Raw genomic sequence first — 14,881 nt, forward strand, 5'->3', positions numbered from 1 at the left:
TTTGCCACGCGGCCAATTTCTTTTTGAAGTTAACTGGTATTTATGCAGCTCATTCCCGCGCTTCGCTTTCTCACGCGGGCGCCATCGCGCACCAGCTAGACTTGCAGAAACAATCATGTTCTGTTTTTTTTTTTTTTTTTGCTTTCTGATCATTTTCTGATCATATTCACAATAGGGCAAAACAAATATTTTATTAACCTGCCAGCAGTCCAGACCTGTCTCCCGTTGAAAACATGAAGCGGAAAATATGACGACGGATAACCTGCAGTGTCTTGTAGCCTCTTTTTATTTGTTATACACAACATATTAACTTCGATTGAAAAAATAAAACCATTGAGTATTGTTACTGATTACGGAAATTCTCCCACACACTCCGGAAGGCCCCTCACACACCCTGAGGGGCGCAGACCACCATTTGAGAATCCCTGCTCGTTCCATTTTATTTTCAAGGCCAAGTGCTAAATCTTGGCATGTTTATTTGCCTCCCACTTGTATTGTCATATTTTGAGCACAGCTACCTCCAATAATATTGTCAGTCTTCATAAAGCACATGAGGCGGCCTAATAAAACAAAGCTTTGCAAAATGAGTTGAGAATATAAATAGCCGCCCGGCATCCCTGTCGTCCCCGCTGAAGGTTGACGAATGACTGCGAAAACATTAATTAGGCGCTGACAGCTAAGCATGAAATGGGAATAAAGAAAGATGAGGGGCCTGGTATTGACTGCCTAGCACCAACGGCTGTGGGTGATCGCTGATGCATCAACACACACTTGAAGAGGTGACAAATTCCTCTCATTGAAGCAAGATTGACCCGACCAATTAATTAAGTGGCAAGAATCCGCCATTTTAAGAAAATATGTATTTTTTAAAACACTAATTTTTGACTTGACCATGTTGTCAATGCTTTCTATAATAGCGACGTGATTATGGTGGCAATACAAAGAGCTGGATTAAGTCTCCCACTGGAAGCATAATATCCTGAACACCGCCCTGAAATAGCAGAAGGAAACTTTCAAAGTTGATTCAGTGCAAATCAGGACAATTACAGGCGGCCTCCTTCCTGCAATGCTCCTTCTCAGCTTCCAGTTTCGCTTTCTGCACAGGACGCTTGTTTACCAGCTGGCAGCCTTCGACCTCCACCTGCTTCAAAAAACATTCTAATTAGACAGTTCTCTGATTTTTGGGGCTACCTTTGGGGAAGAGCGAGGCAACTGAATAATATATCAATGCATGTTTGGATGCTTGCATTTTCATCAAATTAGATTTTCTTTCATGAGCCGTCCGTTTTATTGTCAGATATAGGGGTTTCTGTTATGGATTGCATTCTATGGACTAAATATTTAAGTTTTGTAAGATTTTGACTGGATAATGTTTTACATTGGCATGCTACATTACTTTACATTGTAACTCTTATAGGGAGGGATTAAATATTGTCTGTGGGCCACAGATGACCCACTTATTTGTACTTTTACTAATTGGACTGGAATTAGAAATATGTATATTTGTATATACAGTATAAAAAATATTGATCACTATTAATTATCAACAAAAAAGTACCAAACATACATAGAAAGTAAGAAGTAAATTTATTTTTAAATAGTATCTCAAGTATTTCTGGGATTTACTATTTTTGTGTCCTCACGTGAATGCATCCTTACCTCGGCGGGTTGTATGACTGACCGAGCCAACCAATCGGTGTGGACCCTACAAGAAATCAGCCAATAAACGCCACGTTTCTATTTCTTGTCCAATCACCATCAAGGAAGCTCTTTCACTTCTGGTTTGGAGAGTTGCAAGATCAAAAATGAATGACAGACTAACCATTATCCATATACACGAACTTATTTTTCTTTTCACACTCCCCAGCAACAAATACACGTAAGAAAGGATCGTTTGGCGTGGAGCGAGCGGGCCGATACCGTGTTCGGAATGAGACGCTCGTGAATTCAACGGTAGGATAGCGACCCGTGATGCTAAAAACAACTAGCATGAGCTAGCATCCTGGATGGACTATCGAGCCTGTCTGTAGAATGAGTAAACATTAATCTACATTTTAAAGGTAAACAATTCACGTTACATTGCGTGATTCAGTCTGAAAATACGCCTATCTGTTGCTAATCTTATGTTTTGATATCGGGCAGTTTAGCTCATGTTAGCTCCATCTAGCTCGTCGCCAAATGTGTACAGTCAGTGCTTCCGGGAAGTTATATGTTCATGCAGCTCTGCAAAATAAATGTGTTTCTTCAAAATTTAACCACGCGCAACCACAGTGACAGCACGAGGAAACATCATGTTGGGATGTTCAGTGACAGGGTCTGGTATAAAAACACAGTAGAGGCTGTAAATAGTTTTGAAATGAATAAATAATCATCTTTCCAGTGATCCTGACTGGAGGACAAAGTTCCACCATGTATTCGAGTTCTCATCATCCCATCAAGTCCGGCTGCAACACCGGCGCCAGCATCACAGAGCTGCTGGCTGCCCTATGTGACAGCAGCCTGGCTGGCGTGTCGTGGAAGCGTCGGGCCCTGGGAGGCGTCTCAAGAGAAGGCTTCCGCAAAGCTCTGAAGAAGCGAGCCTATGGCGCACTGCTGTCCAAGCTTTTCCAGGATGGCGCCAAGCCACCCGTCACCTTGGAGCCTAGCTCGCCTCCGAGGAACAGAGTCCTGATGATATGTTTTGACTTGAGAGTAGCTGGCTGCCGGGAGGAGGCTGAGAGGCTGGAGGATCTGCTGGAGACGCTTCCGGAAGGGGCCGCCTCCGGCCTGAACGAGGTGGATTCCGTCCTTGAGCTTCTGGTGCACCTGGCCGGTACCTCGCCTCCGCCGCCGCCCTCCTTCAGTCGGGACTACATGAGGCGGGAGAGGCCCGTGCTACGCAGACCCGCACCTTGGCCTTACCAGAGCGAGGAGCTGCAAAGGCTGGAGGCCCGGGCCTGGGGACTGGTCTGCGGGGAGGAGTGGGCGTCCTTGGAGCGCTTGTACGGAACTCAGGGTTTGATGGAAGCTCAGCCAGGTGCAGGCTTGATGGCTCTCAGGACTAAAACAGACGTGGAGGAGAGATTTGAGAAGGAGACCAGGCTGACCTTGTTTGGAGCCTTGCAGCACACTCGAACCTCAGACCTGGACATCAGACTGGACCTTCCACCTGTGCCCAGCGACGTAGATGTAACTGGGCTCTCCATTAGGGTATAAATTCTGTTTCTATGCCTTTAGGGCTGTTTATCATTTGGGCAGTTTTTCCATTTTAATAACACAGCAATTTCAGCGTGTTGTAAAAGGACTATCGAGCAGTCAAATACGTTCTCATGCTTGGTGCAGGTCCCGCCGTGTTTAGATCAGTCCGACGACGAAGGCTTCCAGTCTGGCTCCAACCTGACGCCGGACTCTCTGTCGGAGCCCAGCCCCGGTCCAGATATGGATGTGTGGGAGGCTCTGCGGACATTTGAGCCCGGCGTTCGCTGCTGCTGGGAGTCGGTCGGCTGGTGAGGCTTACGTCTGTTGATCTCAGGAGTCCCTGACACCTTTGCCAAGGTTCTGGTAATCACTTGAAGGACAAATCCAATTATTGTGTGATCAGGCCACCGGGCAGGAGAGATTCTCTGTACCTGAGCGAGAGCGGCAGAGAGGCCTTTGACCAGCTCTACCGACTGTGGGAGGGCGAGATGAGGGTGGTCAGCGGCAGCGTGCCCTCCCCGATTCTCCCGCTGCCCGTCGACTCTCAGGGGGAGCTGGTGGGCGACTTGCTGAACGTGCTGATTGCCGGGGCGTCCGCTACTTTTCCTCTCAACCAAGTACGACTCGACCCTCTCGCTCTCCATCTGTTATGTTTAAAAAAATATATGTTTTCTATTTTTTTTATAAGTATGATTTTTTTTTTCCCCCATGGTTATTTTATTATTATTTTTATTAATTAAGGTGCCACTCAGATTGTGGTCGAGGGCCACATGCAGCGCGGGAACCACCAGTTGCCCATCCCTTTCTATAGTTTTTCAAATTGATACTATACAGTTAATCCAAGAACAGCAGAAAGCACAAGCGCGTATAAAATAAGCCATTAAAAATTCAACTCATTACAGAAAAAAAAAAAATTAAATCACCAGGGAGCTTTTATTTGCGGCTTCCCCATAAAGATTTTATATACCTCCAGAAGATGAGAGTTCTTTCTTTTTACAGTGTCTTGCACGCAGGCTGCCGCACTCAAGGAACACTGCCACGTAAGCTCGGGCAGTTGTTGCAAAATTGCATTGCGCGATATTGCGTCTCCCCAAAGAGTGCCGCCCAGCAACTTCTCATCAAAAATCCATAAGAAGGACAACAAACACCAAAGCGTGTATTAATAAAGTCGCAATGGACGTGACTCTGTGTGAAATGTGATGTCGTCTCACTTGATGAAATGTTATTAATCTGAACGGGCTTCTGCGTCGTCTTCTTAAGAATGTTGAGTTCGACGTCCGCCCCGGCGTGTGCGTGTCGGGAGCCTCTCCGGAAAGCGTGTCTCGTCTCTTGGGGGAGCTGGCCCAGTACGGCACCTACTACCTCAGGCTCAGTCGCTTCTCGCTGCAGAGCCCCGAAAAGAAGGGTCTGGTCTTCCAGGTATGTAAGCCGTCACCGCTATCATCGGATCTTTTGAGAGACCCTTCCGCTTTGCCGCCTAGACGGGCTACAGTTCAATAAAAAGTGAAGTAAACATTTAAACAGCCTAGTAAAGTGCCATCTCACACTTGAGCGCGTTCAGTCATTTCTCGTGTTTTAAATTAAGTAAAATTTGCATAAAGCTTCACCGCCCGAGACAAGCCACTTCATGTAATTGTCCACAAGATTGTTGGAGTAAGATTTAATTGAACATTAAGTTGCAGGGAAAACAAGCTTTATAATTAACTTCATTCTGCCCGAATGAATCGATACAAATAGAACAATTTCGGCATCCTGGAAAATGTCAGTGGAGTGTCATTCATAATTACAAATTATTTTTGGTGTGTCTGGTAGGCGTTCACGGGAGGCCTGAGGAAGTACTTGCATTATTACCGAGCGTGCGTTCTCAGCACGCCGCCCAGGATCAGCCTGCTGACTGTTGGCTTCCTTTTCCGCAAAGTCGGCCAACAACTCAGGTGAACAATTTTTATTTTTTTTTGACTTGAGGTCCTCTTTAATTTAAAATCTTTTAGCAATGAGATGCTAACAAGCTGCTGGGCTTCCATCTCAGGTATCTGTCGGAACTGTGCCGTGTGGACGGGCCTCCCGGTGGCGACCGGCCCGCCTTCCCTGTGGTACGTTGATTTTTCATCCGCCCGCGTCGATTTTCAGAAGACTTAAATCTGCCCCGGTGTTGCTTTTAGGGCGTGAAGCTGCTCTCCCACCTGTACAACGAAGTGCAGAACAACTGCAGCAACGAGAACTACCCGGTGCTGCTGTCTCTCCTCAAGAGCAGCTGTGAGCCGTACACCAGGTCTGTCGGCGGTGTCTCGAAAAAAATAAATAAAATCCTCTTGTTTACCTGAATCACGTGCTCTCTTTTTGTCAGGTTCGTGTCCGATTGGGTGTACAGTGGCGTGTTTCGAGACGTCTATGGCGAGTTCATGATCCAAGTCAATGAGGAGTACCTCGGCTTCAGAGGTATGTATTTGTTGCCGTAGTTGATAAAGATTGATTTTTATTTTTTTTTTAAACACTTCCCAAGTTGAACTATAGTCAACCCCAGCCAGCATTATTACATTGTATTATATTATATTATATTATATTATATTATATTATATTATATTATATTATATTATATTATATTATATTATATTATATTATATTATATTATATTATATTATATTATATTATATTATATTATATTATATTATATTATATAAACACTTCCCAAGTCAACCCTAGCCAGCATATTTGCACAAATAAGCACCCGAGACTTGCATCAAGTTATTGGACAATTATCAGCGCTAAGCAGAACAAAACAGCCAGCCGTGTTTTGTTGGTCATTTCTTGTTCCACATTTATTCGATTTTTCCACCCGGTGGAGGCGGAGCAACTATTTGTATACAAAACAATCAATTTCCCATAACACGTCCCCTTGAAAGTTGTTTAAATTTGACTCTGAGGATAGTTTGCTCACAACCTAATATGAAGTCCTTTGATAATTGCATGGGAAGAATTATGTTCATCTTTTTTTTATTATTATTTTTTTTATTAGAGCACAAAGGTGACATTTCCAGCTCACTGCAATTATTGTCTTTGAGCAGTAATCCATAAAAGTGGCCACACGCATGCACGCTACTCCCAAATGTAGTTTGTCACGCAGCGCTCCGCTCAAGGTCACGCCACGCCGCTCGCTTTGTCTGGCTAAGAGGTTAATTTGCTCGTCGGCTCCACCTCATCAACTCCCCGGCGCTTGAACCCCGCGCTCCCGCATCTCGGCGGTCGGGGGATAAGCAGGCGACAATGCACAAAGGGCTCTTGGATGTAAAATCCTCGGCAAGCCTTCATTCACATTATATTTGTGATTTTTTTTTTTTTTCTGCAGACAAACATTTCTGGGTCCAAGGCTACACTTTGATCTCTCAAGACGTGGAGGAGTGTGTGCCCGTTTTCCTGAGGCACATGGCCAACGACGTGTATGTCTGCGGGAAGACCATCAACCTCCTGAAAATTTGCTGCCCTCAGGTTCGCCGCATTCTCACGATTTTTTTTTTTTTTTTTTGAATGACTGAATGGACAGCATCTCCTGATTTTTTTTTTTTTCCCCCTTGCTCCGTTTTGTTTAACGGTTGTGCTATTTCTTTTCAGTCCCATTAAAAAATAGACTTTAGCCTGATCAGCACACATAAAAAGAAAACCGAAACCACCGCGGAATCAATATTGAAGCTGCTCACTGAGCTGAAGTCTTTTTTAACACAGGATCCCGTCAAATTGCAAAAAATATGACCTCTTCAGGGGTTCTGCTATATTTTATGACGTTAAGCGTAAAAACGTTATCGGCGTTGACAACCCGGCCGTATTTTATGTCAGTGTGATATTTCAAAGCCTGTTGCGTTATTATTTCTGCTGTTCACGTCGCTGTCATCCATTTAGGCGGGGGGGGGGGGGGGGGGACAAGGCAGGCGCCTGCAAGGGACGACAAATCAATATTGAGACAGAACAGGGACACCGAGCGTCTCTTTCAAATCCTTATCAATACACAAACGTCCCTGTGATGAAGTATCGTCTGGACGTGCTGAGACTTGAGTGTGACGGCTCGCAGCACACTGCTCTGCTTTTTGTGTCCGGCTAATTTTCCCCTGTTACGTGCGCGATCATGTGACTTGCGTTTGAACGTGGGGCGTATTGCTCAGTCGCTGGCCACAATATTAGGTACACCTGCGCAGAGCGGATTTGTCTGTAGATGTCACAAGATGGCGACAAAGCACTTTTTTCCCCCCCTGATTAGACAAGGCTATGGCGGACTCACTCAAGCTCCTCTCTTCACTTCAACACAGTTCCTTGCCTCAAGATGGCGCCAGAGTCCAATATTTTAGCTCTTGCTTCAGCACAATAACAGCAAATTTAACTCCACTTTTTGATTGACCCAGATTACCTCACAAGTGCACTGAGTCAGTTGAGAAATTGCGTAGCCTATCATTGTCATACTGCCCCCTGGTGGCTAAATCACGTGCAATGTAATCGCAGAATGGCTAATGGCACTTCTGTTCATTGAAATGGGGAAAGGTGATTTTAGATGAGCGCAATTTCACTTATGAGGATGGTCACGAAACAAATTCAACTTGTAGTGGAAACCGCATTACAACCTGCTCACGGTTTGATTCAGTGCAGTTGTGTGCCATTGCAAACTCCAACCGTGGGGCAGTTAACGGAGCGAAAGGAAATTGGTTTTGCCCACTTGCTTTCCTCTTGTCTTGCAACGTGACAGCGAATGTTATTAAAATGAAATCCCACCGTGAAGGATTATACAATCAAACAATCTGCGGCATTAGAGGAGCTTGTTGCAATATGGAGCCGGCGTCTAATAAGCTCTCTCGTTCCCGTGCGGCTGCAGCACTACATCTGCTTGTCGGAGCTTCCCGTGCCTCGTATCGCCGTCACCTTCTCCCTGCAGGAGGTGGAGGCCATCGAGAGGGACTGCGCCGTGTACCGCGGCCGCATGGAGAGGATCGCCAAGCACAGCGCCGTCAGTCGGGAGGTGCAGGTATGCGGGTCAACGTAGTCGGCGTTCTAATGTATTCGGTTAGTGTGGCTTTCAACATTGGCAGAGCTAGAGGGGGCGCCCGGGGGCACTGGCCCCCCTGAAATAATTGTTCTGGTGTTATTTTTATTTATTCATTTTTTGGGTGTGGCTTTTAACACTGGCAGAGCTAGAGGGGGGGCTGCGAGGGCACTGGCCCCCCTGAAAATAGATAATCATAGATAATTGACTTCCCTAGTAGGAAACATCTAGAAGGTGAATTTGGGGGGTTATGATGAATAAAGAATACATTTGTTTTGCCAACTCACTGAGATTTCCTAGGAAAAAAAAAATTAGCTCCGCCAGTAACTTTTAAGGCATATTTCTCCTGATAATTACATTTTAAAACTGTACTTTTTTTTTTTTTTTTCTCCTCATTTCTACAGCGCATGTTGAGTTTGACCCTCTGGTGTAAAGGCGCCGGCAAACACATCTTGTTTAAACATGATTGCCGTTTACGCTTGTAGGCCCAGCGAGCTGAAGAAGCGCGCCAGGAGCTGATCAATCAGGTCAGGGCGTCGGCAGCCAAAACCCTGGAGAGCATTCGGGGTTAGTGTTGCACACACACACCAACACACACAGCATGTCTAATGATGTTTGATATACAGCCTTGGTTCCTGGCCCATTGAGAGCACCTTTTTCCAAATGGCTAGGCTCCATGTTGCCATGTTGACTGGCTGCTTTAAGAACGTAATTGCACTGACGAATCTTTTTGAGCGGGCTTCCAGCACCAAAGCCCGATCAGCGCTTTTCTAACAAACATCCCACGTCATTGAAGCACCCGAGAAGATGCCAGGCAAAGTCGGGCGGCCTAACCCCCATTCCCCCCCCCCGTTCCCTTTACGGGCCTTGGCACCACGGTAGCTGTATATCTGTGTTTGTTTGAGGCAGATGGCAACGTCTTTTGATGTGCGCGTGCGGCAGCCTCCGCGCACGTTGCTCTAAGCAGCTGACTTCGCTCCGCTCTGTCTCCTGCAGGGCACCAGGTGTCACAGCGTCTGGCTGAGGAGGCCAGGAAAAGGGAGAGCTTCCAGGAGTTGAAGCAGCACCTGGAAAAGGAGCAGGAGGTAGAAAAAAAATCCATTTCAAACTGAGGTCAGTGAGATCGAAGATAAAGCACACACGCTTTTCCTGTCGCAGTGGCGCACTTTGGCCAAGAAGAAACAGGAGGAAGACGACTTCAGCTTTGCCAGAGAGCTGAGGGACCGCGAGAAGAGACTTCAAGCGCTTGAGGAGCAACTGGAGCAGAGAGCCAGGTCTGACCGCTAAGACCCGATTGAGAATAAGCCACGATTTGACAAGATCTGGCTTAGCGGACTTTCGATGTGCACGTGACTCCAATCGCAGGAAGGAGCTGATTGCCCAGTACAGCCAGCTGTCAGAAGAAGCGGCCCGTAAGGAGCGCCGGGCCTTGTGGAGGTCGCAGAGAACCACACTGGACGAGGCTCGATCGCACTTCTTTGCGCGCGACCAGCAAGAGTTGCAGGTGTGTTGCGTGAGGCCGTTAAATGCCAAGGATAGGTTAGCGACGAATGTCATGTGACTTCTTACTAGGCCATCTTGGAAAAGTATCCTTTGGGCCAAGAGAGACCTCCAGTGTCATCACCTCAGCAGCCGCCAGCACTGGTATGACAACATGATGCGCCATTGCTGGGACTTTTGAGTTTGACAGCAAAAATATAGATTTTGTCTTCGCAGGAAAGTCCCTCAGAGCAGTCAGTGGAAAAGAAACCAGAGAATCCTGAAGAATCCAAAGAGTCTCACTCAGTGGACACCAGCCCCTTCATCTCCGGCGACTTTCTCCCCGAGTCGCTAACCGTCAACCACACCAAGCAGGAGGAGACGGCCGAGGCGTGTCCCACAGCAAAGCTCGTAGACTACGACTTCAGCGCCCCCTTCAGCCCGCTGGAAGGAATCGCCGGCCAGCCATCCCTGGCCCGGCTCCGGCCCGTTTGCGGTTCTTCCCCATTGCAACCTGACGTGATCTGCAACCATCCCTCCTTTTCCCATTTCCCCGTGGGGGAGAATATGCCTCTGGTCCAGGAGAGCCTCCCTGCGGCCAGCCCCTTCGGCCACGTTTCCGAGTGCAGCTTCTCCCTCAGACACGACACCCCAAGGGAGCCTGCAAATGTCTCCCGAGCTAACGGGCCGCCTCCTCAGGTCGCCACGCTGCTCGGGCAAGGCGACGCTTCTGTCCGTCTGGAGCGAGACAAACTGGTGGGTGCTCAAGACGCTACCGCAGCGAAACACAAAGAAGATGCGCCCCATCTTTCCATTTGTAGTCGAGTCTGTTCTTTGGCGTCACCTTTGAAGCGCATCGTCGTCCCTTCCCCGGCGCATCCCTCAGACTCGCACATCAAAATTGGCGAGCTTGTCTCAGACGCGGACGCGCCGCCACCTTCCCAAAACGTCCACGGCCACTCCTCGGACGCCAACATCAAAGTGGGCGAGAACGTGTCGGACTTTGTCCATCCGCTCTTTGTCCGAAACCTCCACGGCCACGCCTCCGACGCTCACCTCAAAGTCGGAGGAAACGATTTAGACTTGTTGCCTCCGCTGCCCGTGCCCAACGTCCACGGCCACGCTTCGGACGCCAACATCAAAGTGGGCGAGAACGTGTCGGACTTTGTCCATCCGCTCCTCCTCCGAAACCCCCACGGCCACGCCTCCGACGCTCACCTCAAAGTCGGAGGAAACGATTTAGACTTGTTGCCTCCGCTGCCCGTGCCCAACGTCCACGGCCACGCCTCGGACGCCAACATCAAAGTGGGCGAGAACGTGTCGGACTTTGTCCATCCGCTCCTCCTCCGAAACCCCCACGGCCACGCCTCCGACGCTCACCTGAAAGTCGGAGGGAACGATTTAGACTTGTTGCCTCCGCTGCCCGTGCCCAACGTCCACGGCCACGCCTCGGACGCCAACATCAAAGTAGGCGAGAACGTGTCCAACTTTGTCCAGCTGCGACCCGTCCGAAACCCCCACGGCCACGCCTCCGACGCCCACCTCAAGGTCGGAGGAAACGATTCAGACTTCTTGTCTCCGCTCCCCGTGCCCAACGTCCACGGCCACGCCTCCGACTCCAGCATCAAAGTGGGCGAGAACGTGTCGGACGTGTCCCAAGCTAGACCACGATGGAGTAAACACGGCCACGCTTCCGACTCCACCCTCCAGGTGGGCTGCGTGGTATCGGGCTCGGCGCCCGCCGCGGCACCCGAGAGCGACCTAAGCCACGTCTCGGACTCCAGCTTGGGCAGCGGCTGCGTTGTCACCCAGAGCCAGCCGCTCCCGTCCCCGCTGCCGGTCAGCCAGTACGGGCACTCGTCAGACTCTGCTCTCGGGGTGGGCTGCGTTGTGTTGGGCTTACCAAAGCCGTCGCTTTCCACCGAACGCGAGTTGGAAGGGAAAGCGGATCACGAGCAGGATGCCGAAGGTATTGAAATGGAAAGCTGGAATATTTTTTCGTCAACGGTTCTGCTAACTTTTGCTTCTTGTCAGAAGCCGTCAGCTTTGACTTGTCCCCCGGAGAGAAATCCGAACAAGAATATCTCCTGGCGCTGTCCGCTCACTACCAGGTGGAGCGCTATGAAGACTGCTCCAGCCTCATGGGTCAGTCAGTCAGCGTTTGGAATGTTTCTTGGCCGGGTCTGACGCTACTCATCTTTTGCGACAGCGTCGTCCCCCGAGTGCCAGTTACTCAAGCGCGTGATCCGGGGCCTCCCCGCTGAGCCCGCCCTGCGCCACGCCACCGACGCCACGGCCGTGCACCTCAACGAGATGGTCTCCCTGCCGGTTCTGATCAAACACTCGGTCACCGCCCCACTCATCACGCAGTGAGTAGTTAACCAAACCATTAACTGCTGCCGTTTTGAGCTGCTCGTAATATTCATTGAAGTGAGCATTTTCCTATCACATAAGTTCTATTTTCGTGTTCCCACTTTTCCTTTTTGCTCTTGCTGGTTAACTAAAAAAAGAAACAAACTTCCTTGGGGCCTCTACTACTCCGTCTTGTAGCCCAGCAAGAAAAGCAACAAGAAAAGCAAACAACTTTTCCTTTTTTTTTTTTTTTCCTTCCCCCACTCCACCCCTCCCCCTCCTGCTCTTGTCCTCTGGAATGCTTCAGGCTTTTTCCCCCTCTTACAAAGTTTCCACATCTGTTTCACACACAGCGTTGGTGGTATAGTGGTGAGCATAGCTGCCTTCCAAGCAGTTGACCCGGGTTCGATTCCCGGCCAACGCAGTTATTTTTTTTCTCTCTCTCTGTGACATTTGAGTTACTTCATTTTGCGTCACATTCTTGCATTTGCTCTTTCTGCAGCATGTCGCTGGTCAACAAGGCGGTGGTGGACTACTTCTTTGTGGAGATGGGGGTGGAGCGACATTTTGAGGCCCTGCGCCACTTCCTGCTGATGGAGGACGGCGAGTTCGCGCAGTCGCTCAGTGATCGGCTGTTTGAAAAAGTGAGGCCCTGCTCAATCTTTTCTCGCCGTCTCCAATAAGTGAATTGAACGTAACAGTCGAATGTGACTTGCGACCCTCCCAGCTGGGCAGCGGGCAGACCCCCGGCGAGCTGCTCACCCCTCTGGTGCTCAACTCCATCCTCAGCAAGGCGCTGCAGTACAGCCTGCACGGCGACACGCCGCTGGCCGCCAACTTCACCTTTGCGCTGCGCTTCCTGCCCGACACCTTCCACCCGCACGCTCCCGACTCCCTCAACTGCCTGGAGCTGCGCTACAAGGTCACACGCTCGGCATCACCGACCCAAAACGACTCGTGTTAATACTGCTTAGATGGGTTTAATGGAAATAATGTGTGAAATACTGCCCCCTACTGGCCAACTTGTGCACACCAGTTGTAAAGCATGAAATCAACATGCAAAAACGATTCAAGTATTTACACACCATTGCATGTTTTTATGGTGGTATGTTTGTTAACATGTGAAATGAAGTGCTGTTGTGTGTGGCGCCCCCAGGTGGCCTGGCCGCTCAACATCATCATCACCGACACCTGCATGAACAAGTACAACCGGCTCTTCTCCTTCCAGCTGCAGCTCAAGCACATGGTGTGGAGCCTGCGCGACGTCTGGTTCCATCTCAAGAGGACGGGTGAGGGCACCGAGCTCGCCCCCCCCCCCCCCCCCACACTTTGTATTCATAAAGAACCATCAACTTGCTGTTTTTCCCTCCCGTGCGGCCTTATGGATCCGCCGCTATTGATTGGTGAGGCGGTGCTCAGGCCACTCAACGCGTGTCCTTTCACGCATAAAGAAAAAAGCATAACGCTCGTATTGATTGTTATCACTCAGCTCCCGCCGGGGGTTTGAACAGCGAAACGTGTTAAAGGCTCAAACGCAGCGAAAATGTGTACGGAAAACGGCATTAACATTGATTGCTACCTTTGGAAAATAGTCATCATAAAATGTCAGATGCCATAAGAGGCCGATTGAAATGTCACCCAACTTTTTTTCTTTTAAGGACTTCAACGTCAATGAGAAATGAAACTTTCACTTATTTCCAAAATATTTGGGGGTGTTACAATAGGAGGTGTTTTATTTAAAATATAGTTAAAGTCTTCAGATAATAGTTTTTTTTTTTTTTTTTTTAATAATAAAAGTGTGCGTCCACTGCTTGCATATCAGCGGTGGTGAAAGGCGCCGGGCGCTCGGTGCAGTTCCGCCAGCTGCAGCTGTACCGACACGAGATGCAGCACTTTGTCAAGGTCATCCAAGGTTACATCGCCAACCAGATCCTGCAGGTGTCCTGGAGCGAGTTCACCGCCAAGATGGCCGCCGCCTGCGACCTGGACGCCATCCATCGCACACACGCCGACTACCTCAACAGGGCCATTTTTAGGTCAGTCGACTTTCCTTCAATACAGCACTGACCACTATTTTTATTTGTTAATTGATTTATAACGACGACTTGGTCGTCAGGGCTCTGCTGACCGACAAGGCCGCTCCGGTGATGAACATCATCCACAGCATCTTCAGTCTGATCCTAAAGTTCCGTGCACAACTGATTGCGCTTCCCTGGACCAGCCAGCAGGGGGAGACAGTGCACCCAAGCTTCATCGCCATGCAGCAATCGTACAACACCTTCAAGTACTACTCGCACTTCCTCTTCAAAGGTGAGGTGACCCGCCAGGGACGTCAGAGAACCATCGGCTGACGTTTGTTGTTATCGTTGTTGTTCAGTGGTGACCAAGCTGGTGAACAGAGGCTACCAGCCGCATTTGGAAGACTTCCTCCTACGCATCAACTTCAACAATTACTACAAAGACTCATGAGCAGCTCCCAGATCTGTGTACATGTATATACACCAGTGTTTCCCAACCTTTTTTCATTCCATCACGCCCTTTTCATTGGAAAAAATCTCGAGGCACACCACCAACAAAAAATCTGTCAAGTGTTACACCAGCTTCTGTATCAAAACAACAAAAGACATAAAGTTCTATTCCTATATATGTATGGAGAGTCAAATAATTGAATAAAAACAAATACTAAGTATTCTTTAAATTGTATTTCTTTTGTAAAAAGGTTTTAGACAGTGTAAGGAATAAACTATTGAAAGTGATTGTGATTAAAATCCAAAAGAATCTATATGGCTTTGTTTACTGTTTTAGACTAGTGTAGGTACATCACATGGACACTTAAATAAGTACACTACA

The 14,881-nt window shown here is 48.6% G+C and overlaps 1 protein-coding gene and 1 non-coding gene across 6 annotated transcripts; both read left to right on the forward strand.

The window, feature by feature from the left end:
- The first annotated feature begins 1,781 nt into the window (after positions 1-1,781).
- tubgcp6 (tubulin gamma complex component 6) lies at positions 1,782-14,720 on the forward strand. Of its 5 annotated transcripts, none has more exons than XM_061283852.1 (25): positions 1,782-1,879; positions 2,381-3,189; positions 3,322-3,485; positions 3,581-3,794; positions 4,438-4,596; positions 4,990-5,111; positions 5,207-5,270; positions 5,340-5,449; positions 5,525-5,616; positions 6,524-6,663; positions 8,033-8,182; positions 8,686-8,767; positions 9,197-9,285; positions 9,359-9,474; positions 9,566-9,704; positions 9,773-9,844; positions 9,902-11,648; positions 11,714-11,824; positions 11,889-12,048; positions 12,534-12,675; positions 12,759-12,953; positions 13,188-13,320; positions 13,854-14,067; positions 14,148-14,341; positions 14,409-14,720. In XM_061283852.1, the coding sequence occupies exons 2-25, from the start codon at positions 2,410-2,412 to the stop codon at positions 14,498-14,500; spliced, it is 5,481 nt and encodes a 1,826-aa protein (XP_061139836.1). In that variant the 5' UTR covers positions 1,782-1,879; positions 2,381-2,409; the 3' UTR covers positions 14,501-14,720. The 5 variants fall into 5 exon arrangements, with proteins under 5 accessions (XP_061139836.1, XP_061139833.1, XP_061139837.1 ...); XM_061283849.1 differs by having other exon boundaries at positions 1,812-1,953; XM_061283853.1 differs by having other exon boundaries at positions 1,812-1,953; positions 11,717-11,824.
- trnag-ucc (transfer RNA glycine (anticodon UCC)) lies at positions 12,384-12,455 on the forward strand. The gene has a single exon. It is a non-coding gene; the product is annotated as a tRNA-Gly (tRNA).
- Positions 14,721-14,881: the final 161 nt, after the last annotated feature.

The sequence above is a fragment of the Syngnathus typhle genome, linkage group LG7 (assembly GCF_033458585.1).
Source record: "Syngnathus typhle isolate RoL2023-S1 ecotype Sweden linkage group LG7, RoL_Styp_1.0, whole genome shotgun sequence".
In the NCBI taxonomy this organism is placed as follows: domain Eukaryota; kingdom Metazoa; phylum Chordata; class Actinopteri; order Syngnathiformes; family Syngnathidae; genus Syngnathus; species Syngnathus typhle.

What these genes read in the sequence shown, in the direction of transcription:
- tubgcp6 (XM_061283852.1), top strand. Translation starts at nt 2,410, where the DNA reads ATGTATTCGAGTTCTCATCATCCCATCAAGTCCGGCTGCAACACCGGC. An exon ending in TGCTGGGAGTCGGTCGGCTG is followed by an intron (nt 3,486 to 3,580) that starts GTGAGGCTTACG and finishes TTGTGTGATCAG; the next exon opens with GCCACCGGGCAGGAGAGATT. An exon ending in CTACTTTTCCTCTCAACCAA is followed by an intron (nt 3,795 to 4,437) that starts GTACGACTCGAC and finishes CGTCTTCTTAAG; the next exon opens with AATGTTGAGTTCGACGTCCG.